This window comes from Agelaius phoeniceus, chromosome 4 (genome assembly GCF_051311805.1).
Source record: "Agelaius phoeniceus isolate bAgePho1 chromosome 4, bAgePho1.hap1, whole genome shotgun sequence".
In the NCBI taxonomy this organism is placed as follows: domain Eukaryota; kingdom Metazoa; phylum Chordata; class Aves; order Passeriformes; family Icteridae; genus Agelaius; species Agelaius phoeniceus.
In genome coordinates, this window is record NC_135268.1 from 27,882,981 (window position 1) to 27,896,546 (window position 13,566).

At 40.4% G+C, this 13,566-nt stretch overlaps 1 protein-coding gene across 1 annotated transcript in view; it reads left to right on the forward strand.

Annotated features, from left to right (window-relative positions):
- Positions 1–372: 372 nt before the first annotated feature.
- PAPSS1 (3'-phosphoadenosine 5'-phosphosulfate synthase 1) overlaps positions 373–13,566 on the forward strand; it is a 39,901-nt gene continuing 26,707 nt past the window's right edge. The window contains exons 1-4 of the mRNA XM_054632762.2: positions 373–685; positions 8,058–8,172; positions 10,342–10,577; positions 11,966–12,104. Coding sequence (XP_054488737.1) covers positions 626–685; positions 8,058–8,172; positions 10,342–10,577; positions 11,966–12,104 — 550 coding nt within the window. The 5' untranslated portion in view covers positions 373–625. The remainder of the gene's footprint in view (positions 686–8,057; positions 8,173–10,341; positions 10,578–11,965; positions 12,105–13,566) is intronic.

Consider the following 13,566-nt stretch of genomic DNA (forward strand, 5'->3'; position numbering starts at 1 on the left):
TTTCCTTAACACCTTCAGGGACGGTGACTCCATCCGCTGCCTGGGCAGCCCATTCCAGTGTCTCACCACCCCTTCTGGAAGGAATTGCTCCCAGCGTCCAACCTACACCTCCTCCCCTGGCGCAGCTTCAGGCTGTCTCCTTTCGTCATAGCTTAGGGGCTATGTCCTCTTGAATGAAGCGAGCTGCGTTCGTGGGCGCAGGGCCGGGCCGCGGGGGGTCGCAGGGACATGGACATTGGCAAGGACAGGGGAGTGGACATGGGCAGGGCTAGGAAGGGACAGGGACACGGACACCGGCGAAGGCAGGAGCAGAGGCGGCGGTGGCGGAAGTGGCGGCGGCCGCCCCCCCCGCGCACGTCACGGCGCGGCGCAGGCGTGCGGCGGAGCTGCCGTGGCTCCCGCTCCCCTCAGCCGCCTCCCTCCTTCCCTTCTTCCCTCCCTCCGGCCGTCCCTCCCTCCTCCCTCCGGCCGCCGGGCCGCGGCTCCTCCCTGCACCACCTTTGGCCGAGTCGCGGGAGTGCGCAAACGGCACAGCTCCTCGGCGGCAGCGGCTTCATCCGCGCCGAGCATCAGTCGGGAAGGCGCGTCCTCCTCCCCTGCCTCTCTTCTCGCTGCCCCCGCGGCCATGGAGCTGCCCGAGAGCCAGTGCAAGAAAGTCAAGCTGAGCAACAGGGTGCCGAGCTGGGTGAGCGGGCGGGCGGTGCGCCGGGGGGCAGGTGGGCGTGCGGGGGCAGGGGAGCGGGGAGGAAGCAGCGCCGAGCGCCGGGGTGATGTGGCAGTGGGCGGCAGCGGGAGCCGGGACGGGGGCTCCGGGCGCCGCTGCCCGCCGGGCCGGGAGGGATGCGGGGCGGGGGCGAGCCCGGTCACGGAGCGGCAGCGCCGAGGGCAGCGCGGCCGGGGAGCCCCGCGGGGCGGCTGCGGGGAAGGGCAGGAAGCCCCTCCAGAGAGCTCTGTAGGCTTCATCCCTGCCTCTTCCGCCGCAAGCCCTCGGCTTCCAGCTTTTTGGAAGAAGGAAGACTTAAGAATGCGATGTACAATGTGGCCATTCATAAACCTGGGTTGGCTAGAGACTGGGGTTCTTTGTATAGCGGGTGTTATGTGGAAAACTGTCGAGACTGGGCTTAAAAAAATCTAACCAAAGCCTTCATTCTTGTTCATAAAGATGGGGGAAGATCGGTTTACAGCAAAGACCAAAATGCAGCTATTTAGAAGAGACATTGCAGGCCTTTGAGAACATTTGATACCTCTGATGATGCAAGACAAGCGAAAAGAAATGAAAAAGAAAATATGATTTCTTTCAATCAATGCTGAGTTGAAACAGGCAAGATATAAGATCCAGAAAACATTTGATATGAATGTAAGAGTGTAAATCAGTCTTTGAAGTCTTGCTGTGAGTAGTGCAGGCCACAGCTTTCTTGATAAAAGCAGCTGTTGCCTGAAAAACGGGGAAGTTGCTGTCGTAGTGCTGGGTAGATGTTGTGCCTGTCTAAGCCTCTTCCACCGTGTACAAGCTCAAACTTGTTCACATAGGAGAGCAATAGGCAATTTACATTCTTTCAATTTCCACTAGGAAAAAGCAAAATCAGATGTTTAGAAGATAGTGATATAGACGATGTCTGCGTGGGGCTAATAAAGTGTATGCAAAAGTTACTCTGTATCATTTCCTTACTCGTAAGCAAAGCCAAGATAGGTTTGTCCAAACAGGGGCAATTCCTTAACGGACAGTAAGTGTTTGATGAGTTCAGCTGAAGTTGGCAACCCCCTCTATGCTATGTGGCAAGCAGAGGAAGTCTTCCACTTCTCCCTTTTTCTTCAGAAGACCTCAACTGCTCTCTATAAACCAATAAGCTGCACCAGGAACAAAAGTGCTGCTGATTCACATGCTCCACAGGCAAATGTTTGGCACTTCTGGCTCTGCTGAGAGCGAAGGCAAAGCAGCTTACCCTGATGGACTTGGCAGCCCCTAGGAGAGTAGGCAGAGCCCTGTCTTTCAGAATTTCTCTGTGTGTGTTCAGTGTGATTCAAAATACACCTCTGCCTGTGGAAATGCCCTTGCCAAGCCCACCTCTGAGCACAGCAAACAGTTACTCCCCATTTACAGGCCACAGCATAGCCACACTCACTGCCATTAAGTGTGGAGAACACAGCTTGATAGGGAGATGTGTGGAACACTTTCTTTTGAGTGGCTTGGATTCCTAACATTCCTAACAGCTGTTGTGTCAGTTTGCAGGTGACTCCAAATGAGAACTTGCTCCAATTCTTGTTTCTGAGAGCATATTCAGTAGGGTAGTTTTGGCTTCATTTTTTATCCATGCCCTCTGATGCCAGGCAGTGAGTCCCCTCCAGCACTGGACAATGAGCTGTCTCTGCTTTTGGTCATACTGGTATGGCAGCAGGTGGCAAGCAAAGACACACTCCTTAATAATATCTTTAGCACTGAATTTCTTCTATCCACAGTACTGGGGAAGATTCTGGGTGATTTCTGCTGCTTTGATCTTTCAAATTGTCCAACTTTAGAACACCTGGCAAAGGGGAGCTAGTCTGTGTCGAGACCATAGATTTGGCAGCTCGGGTGGTGCTTTATGTAGAGGTGTTTAAGTGCCTTATTGTGTTTAAGTGCCTTATTGTCACTGTGGCAATCTGCTCTCTGGTGGGCTATTGTAAGGATCCAAGTAAGAATTCTTGTTGTAGATGGGAGAAAATGTAATGCTATAAGCTATGGCAGAATATGGATTGGGGAATTATGTGTTTAAAAGAGTAAAACATATCATTGCTCAGATGTAATTTCTGGGCTTGCCCTTCCTTCTCAAGCACAGTTGTCTGAATCAAAGCACAGATTTTCAAACCAGAATTTGAGAAAGTAGCTAATGGAAGGTAGTCCTGACAGACCTTTTAGTCGTGAAATCTCATATAAATATGTAGGTATAACCTCTGTGGTAGCTGAATTTTTGTGTTGGAACCATGTATGTTTTCCTTATTTGAGTTTGTATGTAGACAAAAAAGATGGGCACTGTTCCATGTGTTTGAGTTTCTATTTGGCTATTGAGCAGCTATTGAACACTTTGCAGGGAATAAAAAGAAAAGTACCAATTAGTTATCAGTGCTGAATAATTAATGTCATAAAAATGTGTTGTTATCAGGGAGTCACTGGTTTATAAGAGCCACTAAACTACTTCTGTTATGATTGGGAAATGAGAAAGGCATTGAAAGTAAGACTGCAATTCAGAGGGGAGGCTGCTTAAGTTGCTTTTGCTAACTTATGGGGGTTCTTAGCTTGAGGAACCAACACTGTCATCTTGGAGCAGAAGGATGTGGAATTACAGTTTCTTCAGTGTATGTGGTTTATATGGAAACCATGTCTGTTTTCTGATCCTTCCAGCTCCAAGCTGTCCCAAATTTATGATGCAGCTTGGGGAGTCTCAGCTTGCCATGGAAAGATTTACGTCCTTCCCCGGAAGGGAGTAAATTGCTTTGTGAAACTTAAAATTTGATATTGATCGTAGAAGTACAATATTTTATTGTTGCTTGCAAGTAATGAAGAATAAATTCAGCTTATGCCAGTGTATATGCCATTTGTCTGTTAACCATAAAACAATTAAGATATAATCTCTTCTTTTGGCTGTCTTTTGATCTTGGCATTGCAACTTGGGTTTGCTTTCCGTCATCTGGTTGCCTGTCTGTGTTCTTCCATCAAAGGTGTTTGGCACTGATAGTCTGATTTGGTTTTGGCAGTAAAAAATTATAGCTGTAACTGGGCAAAACATCAAGAAAAATAATAAAAAAAAATGTCATCTCAGAAAGTCTGTACATAGAAAAGTTTACAGAGTTAGTATTTCCTTTTGATCCCCATCATTTTTCTTTCTTTCTTTTGTTCCTATGGTTCCAAGGTGTCTGTAATCATTAATTTCCTTGGTCAACTACCTGCAAAGCTACAATTTACCTTCATGGCAGGAAAAGTAAACAGTGGAATTATCCTTCCTTCTTTATCATTGCAGCTCTTCAGTGTGCATCCAAGAAAGGATTTCTCTAGTACCTTTTTTTACTTCAATACCAAGATGTCTGCCTGTTGGAGCAATTTAGGTTTCTTGTGAGAAATGAACCAGCATGGTGGGGGAGAAGAAAGGAGGGATAGATCAGCATTCTCAACTGACATTACTGCTATAATGAAACACAGTGGACTGAAGCACTACTTCTGTTTTATGTGGCAAAGTAGGAGGGAAAATATTAAGATGAAATGTTTGTCTACAGAATACAGAAGAAGTGTGTTTCAGGGTGGAAGACATATTTTTATGGGAATGTCAGAGTGGAAATATCCAATGGCAGTTAAAAATGTAGGTAAACCTTGGTGATTAATGCCCTTTTTTTCATTAGCCCCTTTACAAAAATGTAGTGTGTCCTTACAGCAGTGACTACTATAGTGAATGTAATTGGGCTTAGAATTTTAAAATAGCTTTTTAAAAGAGAACTTGCTCATCACACTGCGTTTTTCTATCCCATGTTTCCTTAGTTTCATTTTTTTAACATTCTTAATATAGATCTCCAAAGTGATGCTTTAATATAGTGTGAAAGGAAATGACTGTTCTTTATGTCTGGTATCATTTTGGTTGGTCATTTAATTTCATCAGTTGATAATCATCAAATTTTATATACAAGAATTTGAAGACTGGCTAAATAATTCAAGAGCACAAACAATATGTGCCAGTGACTATTTTTTTGTGCCACATCAATATTTGAAGTGAGTGTGTATGTCAGGGATAGTAATTAAAAACCTGGGTTGTTGAAGATACAATGTTCAGCTTGTTCAGCTATTTATGCTCAGTGGTGTGGGCAAATCATAGGGAAGCAAATTATTTAATAGGAAAGTGAACATAATTCGGGAACTACTTTTTTTTTTCTTTTTTCAGCAACGGAGAATGACTTGCTAAATTATTAACTTTTTAGAGCACCTCTTTAAAATTGGTTTTCTTTCGGAAGATAAGGGGGATTTGGGTACTGCTTTGCCCAGGATTAGAACTGAGCTGCCTTGTTTGTGTCCCTGTACACAGATACAAAAGGTGGGTCAGCTGGTGACTGGCAGGTGTGTTTGTTTTGAGTGCATGCAGACTCTTTGGGCACTTTAACCTTTAGTCTTAGGTGCCTGCTTCTGAAGTGCAGGTGGATTATTGTCCCTCTGCTCAGCCCGCTGGCTGCTCCACTGCACATGTGTGCCTCATCCTCTAGCAAGGCCTTCTCCTTGCTGTGATTTCTCATCTCTGCTAAGTAGGTATTAATACTTTTTTTTCATAAATGTTGTGTCTTTTTCATATTTTAAGAATCCCTCCAGCCTGCTTCCTCAGGGTTTCATGAGTTTTTTAAACCTAGTGTAATGCCCTGATTAGTTTCATTGCTGCTTTCCTAGTTTCTTAGAAAAGAGAGGAAGCTGATATAACTTATGGAATATGGACTTGAAGAAGTCTCCTTGAATGAGACATTTGACCTCTAATGTACGAGTCTGATAAGAGACTTGTTGCCAGGGTTCAAAAGCAAAGCATGTGTGGGTTTATGTCTTAATGTAAGAGAGCTTACTGAGACAGTGGCATGGGATTTGTGCTTTGAGACTGCTGTTTATCCAGTGCCTGGTACAGTGCAGTACAACTGCAATTAATGAGAGAGGATGTAGCTATTACTGTGTTAGTTTGAATGGCTGTGTACATTCATTATGCACTATATAGCTTTTAATTGAAGCACTTCAATTATTTGTGTTGGTTTTAATTCCACAATTTGCTCACTGAGATCTCTAATTTTATGTGCTGCATAATTGTTCCTGCTATAAGAAAAAAGATTTTGATTTTTTGACTTTTTGACTTTTGGTTTTAGTCAGCTGTACTGCGTGCACTTTGTGCAAAAACCAGCTTTGTTTTAGGAGATAAATTATTTGAAGTAACATGATCAGCATGGGTAACATCATTTTGTATGGTTATAACGTGTTTGCAGATTGTGGTTTCTTCTGGGTTGATATTCAGTGTTCATCTAACTTTAGTTGCTGGACTATCACCACTGAATTACAGAGTTATTGTGTTTAAAACTGGACATAGGTTCTTACCTTGAGCTTCTGTTTGTACTAACTATGAGCCTAGCCGTGTCTAGAAGTGGGGCATAAAATCACACAACTTCATGATTTCCAAATAAGTTATAGATAAACTTTGAATAGGAGAGTGATGTAGCAGCAGTCCTTGAAGCCACAAGTAGATACCATATTTTTGTTAATTCTGCTTTGTGGTGTCCCTCTCTGAAACTATGAACAGCTCTCTGCTAGTACTCCATAGAGGAATATAGTCCCTACTGTCTTTTATATTAAATATACTGCATGTTTTCTTTTTTGACTGGTACTGATACAATGATGAAAGAGAAGATAGTGGCAATATATTTGCAAGCAAGGGAAGCCAAAGCAGCATTAAAGATACCACTAATCCCTCTCATCCCCTGCCCCCCTTCTCTCTCTTTTTTTAAAGTCTTCTTTTTTGTTTGATTGTTCATGCATGGTCTGACAATCTAAGGTCTTGATCTTTCACAAACAAAGTTCACATAGCCAGATACTATTAAAGTCTAGGATGATGCCAAGGCTGATCTTCTGTGGGCTCTCTCACTTCAGATTGTGAAATGTGTTTGACAGCAGGCTCATCTTACTTACTGAATTTATTTGTAGAGCAGGTTATTATGATGAATAGTTTTAAGAAACTCGGTAACCAGCTTTATTTTAATTAAAATTATATTTTAAAACCCCTATCTTTAAAATAAATTTTTTTAAAAGTTCTTTGAAATAATACTTTCTTTAAACATTTAGAATTAATGATAACTATCTCTTGTCTGGAGACTGATGATACCACAAATAAAGGCACTTGCTTAACTGAAATTTGGAAGAGATGTACATAGCTTGCAATGAAAAGGCCTCTGAGGAGTTAAAAATGACCCAAAGAGCCAGTGCCACCAAATTTGACAGTCATGATCTGCCCTTGGTGAAGCCAAGTTGGCAGTCACAAATCACCTCCTTTTCTGTGTGTCTTAGCATAGTTTCCAGGATCTTCTGCTCTATGATCTTGATGGGCAGAAAAGAGAGACTGGTGGGTTTGCAGTTGCCCAGGTCTTCCTTACTTTCCTATTCAAAAACAGGCTTATGTTCCTCCTTTTTCAATAGAAACTGCTGGCGCTTCTCAAGTATGGTGGATCATGACTTAGACACCTCCACCACCAGTTCACTCAGGAGCTGTGGATGCATCTCATCAGGTCCCATGGACCTGTGCACCTTCAGGCTCTGTAGATGGCCTCAAACCTGGTGTTCTCCTACCTTGGGCAATGGTTCTTCATTCTCCCAGTCCCTCAATTTGCCTTTCATGACTTGGGTGGTGTGACTGGAGCACTTGTCAGTGAAGATCGAGGCAAAAAATGTCATTGACTACTTCAGCCTTTTCCATGTCTGGGGTAACCACGTCTCCCTTTTCCATCCAGAGAGAGCCCATATTTTCCCTAGTCTTCCACTTTCTGTAGGATTGCTTTTTGTGTTTGAGTTTGTTCAGGAGTTCCTTGTTCATCCATGCATGTTTCCTGGCTGGTTTTGCCTGACTTCCTCTTTGTTGAGATGCATCGCTCCTGATCTTGGACAAGATGGTCCTTGAATATTAACCAGTTTTCTTGGGCCCCTGTTCTGTTCAGGTCTTTATTCCATGGAACTCTACCAAGCAGATCCCTAACATTACTTGAATAAAAGTCAACTCAATCAGCTCTAGCAGTTCATCTCTCTTTCTTATAGTTGATTTTTCTTAAGCAACTTTTATTTGAAAGTAGAAGTTGATTAACCTGTCAGTCCCAAGCTTCACTGAAATTGCCCAAGGGGTATGGTTTTCTCTGGCTGACTGTTCTAATTTCATGTGCTGCCTTTGGTCCGTGCTGGAGCTGATGGAATGGGTATTGGTTTTACTTCATTTTTCTGTCCTCAACTCTTTCTTTGTGCCTGTGGATGAATTTGTTTGCTTTGCCAACTCACCCTTTATCAAAGACTTAATCGACTTCTTCTTTTCCAGGGAATGCAAAGGGCAACCAATGTTACCTACCAAGCTCATCACGTCAGCAGGAATAAGAGAGGCCAAGTGGTAGGAACAAGAAGTGGTTTTCGTGGATGCACAGTCTGGTTAACAGGTACAGCCATGGATTTCTGAGGATCCTTATGTTTTAGTTATTCCTTTGAAAAGCTACTTAGCTGTAGCTCTGTTTTGCATGCAAAGTTGAATGTTTGTGTAATCTAAGACCTTGATGCAATTTTATTACTATTTTTAGGTAGACTAGCAGGAAATTGCTTTGGGACAAATAGTAACTTGAGAATATATTTTGTTCAGTGCTCTGAGAAGGTTGTTTTTTTGATACTGTCTGCTACCTAATTCTGGTTTTCTTTGTGTGTGTTGCTTTTTTTTCCTTTATTTTTGTTTTAACCAATTCTGTCTCTTTGTACTGTCCATTTTATCTATTTAGAAATGAAATGCAATGCAGCTTTGTTTTTGTAAGAGTCTGTACTTCTGGATCTTTTCTGTAAAAGCCTCTTCTCTTTGGATTCTTATTGTCTCCTTGGTTTAAAATAACATTTCAACATAAACCTGTGCCGTTGGACAGCAATTGCATGTTTAGGCAATGCATACTGGCAGTTATTTTTGAAGTCAGCTCTGTGGGGCCTTTTTTTTGTAAATAGAGAAGATAAATACATTCTGGAAGACGTTTTTTATTTCGTAACAGTGAGGAAATTTTTTCTGTCTTTCAAAGTTTTTGGAAGCTTTAAAATACTTCCTGTAAAGTTGTTTTGTTTTTTTTTTATTTTTAGTTAGTGTGGTAATTTTAAAAAATAGCAAAATATATAATTTAATTGGCTTGTAAACATTTAGAACATTGTTGTATTGCAACATAAAAGATCCTCACAGAGTATTAGGGAAACTTACTGCATTTACATTAAGTAAAACTGATTTCCACTACTGTTAGTAAATGTGTGTGAAATGTAAAGCAGTCATTGATAACAAACTGCTGAGAGGCATTCCAAGCGGATTTTCTTGCTGTCATGTATTTCTTTGGGAAAAGAATGGAGCCCTTTCTCTCCCTGTTTCCATCACACAGCTCCAGCTTCTCTCAATGCTTGAATGATCTGGTGGGCTGCCTTTCTGTTTCTTCTGGTAATTCATTAATCTAATTTTGAAAAAGGTCATGATAAAAGTATGTTCTCAGTTATCTATATGGCAACATTTTCCAGTCAATGTTCTTTTTAAACAAATGTAATCTTAATGTTCAATTTCCTTTTTTTTCAGGAAGGAGGGTGGTGGTAAGATATCAAGAATATGTGTGGGAAGCTAGGTTATTGAAGATATTTGAGCAGTAATGTGAAAGGGTGAAAAGGACTGTAGGCATTGAAGTAAGCAATATTAGTCATTCTAGAACCATGCAAACATGAGTCTCAAAATTCTAATAGGTACTAGAATAAAAGCTGAAATATTGGGACACTCCAAGACTCTCTCACTTTGTCAGCACTCATAGAGTTGGAGTGTATAGAAAGATCTTTCAGGGATCACTTTTCATTTTTCAAGGTAACCTTTATTTGAGAGCTCTTTTTAAATGAATGTTGAGTCAGAGGGTCCTAGTAAAGAAAACTGAGGAATTTAGCAAAAACGTGGAAAACCATTGCTTTCATGTGTAAAATAATATACAATTTTTAGAGTGTAAGTTATTTTAAAGACTTGTCAGCTTGAGGAGTGTTTTTAAATACGTTAATGTATAACCTTAACTTTTGCAATTCATTACATGTTGGAGACCAAATGATGTGTGAAAAGACAGAGCATGTGAGTGAATAGCAAGCTAGATGTGGGGACAAAAATGGCAAGCCAAAGACCTCAGTGAGAAGTAAATGAAGAAGTTGCTGAAATCTTCTTTTGGACTGTTGTGCCTGTTTTCTCTGATGGGGGTGTACGTAATTGCTGCCAAAAGAAGACCGTTCTGTGTTTCCTGCCTTGTGTTCCTTCTCTTGCCTTGCACAGTCTGTGCCTCTTGCCCAACTCAACACTGAGCTGATTCAACTTAGGAAATCATCAGTGAACTTACCTCAGCCTCCTCCCAGATACACGAGAGGGAGAAAAAGGGAGAAACCCCTTTACCTTACTCTCTCTTTACCTATTGTCTGTGTAAAAGCCACTTGGCTTATATTCCAAGTAAGCTTATCCAGAAGGCATTGCTGCTGATGCCTGTCACTTTGGGATTTTCACAATATACATGTGCTACAACTTGCCTTAACTTGTTCCTATGCTTATATATTTATATTATTATTGACCATTTTAGGTCTATCTGGTGCTGGGAAGACTACAGTGAGCATGGCACTGGAGGAGTATTTAGTGTGCCATGGTATTCCGTGCTACACCTTGGATGGTGACAATATCCGCCAAGGCCTTAATAAGAACCTGGGTTTCACACCAGAAGATAGAGAGGAAAATGTGCGTCGTATTGCTGAAGTTGCTAAATTGTTTGCAGATGCTGGTTTGGTGTGCATTACTAGTTTCATCTCTCCTTATGCTCAGGTAAGTGTGAAAAACATCTAGATGAAGTGTAGGGAAAATGCAAAATATCATTCAGAATCCTAGTTACAGAGATCCATTTCTGAGCATAGCCAGAATCAAATACTTTTTTTTTTTTTTTTTAGTGGTATTTGTGCTTCATGGAGGTGATTACCCAAAACAGAAATATTAGTTTAAAACATAAAATGCTGACATTAGTATATAACTGGAACTATCCTTCAGTCCATTAGACAGAATTGTTACAGAATTATACAAACAAGCTCAAATGATGTTCCAAGAAAGACTCTTAAAATTGCAATATCTTGTTTGATCCATGTAGATTGCAGTACCTTATAAATATGAAGACTAGGTGTACATGTAACCTGAAGGCTTAAGTAAATTGCTTTTAAAAGCAATTTTTCTTTTAGTGAATGAATGGTGAGAACTTAATTTTTACCAAGTGACTTAAGGGAAAAGTGTTTTAATTCCCTATAGGTTCTTTTTACTTTACTTTATATTGTGTATACAAAATGACGTTATATAATACTGAAAATTATTTAAATCCATGTTCACATCGTTGTGTGAAGACTGTTTTCATCTGTGCATAAGAACTTGGAGAGGAGAGACAAAAAGGATGTGTGAACACCCAAGTATCTTGAAGAATGACCCAGGGACTTTAGCTTAGGTGTTTCACAGCATGAGAATGTGTTACTTCTTTGGTTAGAGTGGTGCAAACACTTCTTCTGATAATAATTTGGGGAACTCAAACCCTACAGTATAACAGAAGTCTGTAGCTATGAGAAAAATAACTAATAAACAATATTTAGTAAGAGAAGATTTTAGTGGATTTCAGAAGATTTTTTTTGTTCTCTCAGTGAAAGTCACCAATATTGTTCCAATGCTTGGCAAGTCATAAAAATAATATGATAAATTAATGCAAATAATACAATATTTTGACTACACAAGTCTTGTCAGAACAGTAAGGATAACTTACTTATTAAGAACAGTAGGGATAACTGGTGCTTGGGAGAGAAGGGTGGTTATATCAAGAGCAGCAGATAGCACCTCCTCCCTGCTGTACTCAACTAGGCAGATGTTATTCCTCAGACATATATGTATGGATATAGAAAACCCTGCATTCTGTTGGCTGGGTTTGGTTGTGGGTTTTCCTTATAAATCAAGTTTAATGTAAAATATCTTACATCTTCCTGTCAGCTTTTACCATGTGATGTACTGTAGCCAAAGTGATGTACCTTGCAGGGAATCAGATAATCAAATCACATTTCTCTTTTCAAACTTTGAAAGCTTGTTTACATTGGGCCATCATCTTCTTTAAAATGAATTTCAAAGGCAAAAACCAGTAAAAATATATGGGGGCAACCTTTTAGGATTTTTCTTTTGTTTTCTTGCAGGATCGTAATAACGCCAGACGAATTCATGAAGGGGCAAGTTTGCCTTTTTTTGAAGTATTTGTGGATGCTCCATTGCATGTCTGTGAGCAGAGAGATGTTAAAGGACTCTATAAGAAAGCCAGGGCTGGAGAAATTAAAGGTGAACCTAGATGTAATCACTTTGTAATCCTTTCTACATAAGTGTAATTATTGGTGTAATTAGTGAAACATTGGTATAATTTGACTCCATGTAAGTGGATGTGCTCAAGTCTGAGTGTATCACCCTTAAAAAGAGCATGGATTCAGGACAGGACTGAGAAGAAAATAGAAATTGACTTCTAACTCATGGAACTGATTAGTTAAGTGTGTAGGACAGTAAAAGGGAGGAAGTGGCTCACCACAGATAGAAAAAGCCTTGAGCATATTAAAGGTTGCAATAGAAACCACATAATGACTGAGGATTAGTCTGTCTTCTTTGTGTGTCCATTTACCAGTTAAAAAGAGCCTAATTCTTTCTAAGGTCGTTAAAGAACTGCATTCATAAAACCTGCTAGTTTCTTCTAAAAAGTAAAACATGGCCACTGCCACCTGTAAATACCATTAAGAACATCTCTGAAGATACTAACTTTTAAATCTGTGTTCTGTTCTAGTGCCCATGAACATTATTTCCTATTCCCAGCCTCAGGTCAAGATTTAAGTATAACTTGCAATAAAAAAAGCTTAACTATGCAATCATTCATTGCAAGTTTTATTGTTTATTTTTTCAAGTGCTGCTTTGCTCTGTTATGTTATAGTATCACAAACTGATGATAGATAGCTCTGTATTTAGTAGCAAAGCAGGTTTTTCTAAAGTAATCACTTCTGGGGGTGGAGTTTGCAGATGCTGTATGAATTCACTTTAATTAGAAGTGATACAAAATTCAAGAAGTTGAAGACATTCTGTGTGAGTGGTTGCTTGATACTTCTAGTACTACAAAATATTTTGTGCAAGCACCAGGAATAAATAAAGCTGAACAAAGATTTGTTCAAAATCAAAGCAAGACGGCTTGAGCTGACATGATACAAAGATACAGTTCTGTACAGAATCCTTATTTGTGCCTATTTTGTGAACATCCTTAGTATTTTGTTAATTTTACAAGCCACATAATGGAACTGTGTTCCTGAAGAAGTGGTAGTGAAGTAAACAGTGCCTGAGTAAGATACAAGTGGCTGTAGCAGTGGCTTTATCTTATGACTTATCTGTTATATGAAGGATGAAAATTTAAACAAACTTGCCAATTCATAAGATTAGTGAGCAACTGTTGTTTTCCTCTGGAAATGGTTATGAAACATTTTCTTTGTCTCATGTTCCCACTCCTCCAGTAATCAGATCCTTCTAAAGTATACAGGTTTTGGAAAAGGTACCAGCCTTTCTTTATCACATAAGGTACTGCAGTAATTGGTATTTTTCATAGAGGAGGAACTAAACTATTAATTTTGAGGGTATTTAAATCCAAAGGGAAAAACTGGAGTTCTAATGTTTGCATTTGCATTTGTGGAGGATGCAGGTGTTGAGTTGCTGAAGCCCAGCTGATATTCCTGATGCAGGTCTGACTTGTAGTGCTGATACCCTTTGCCTTTGG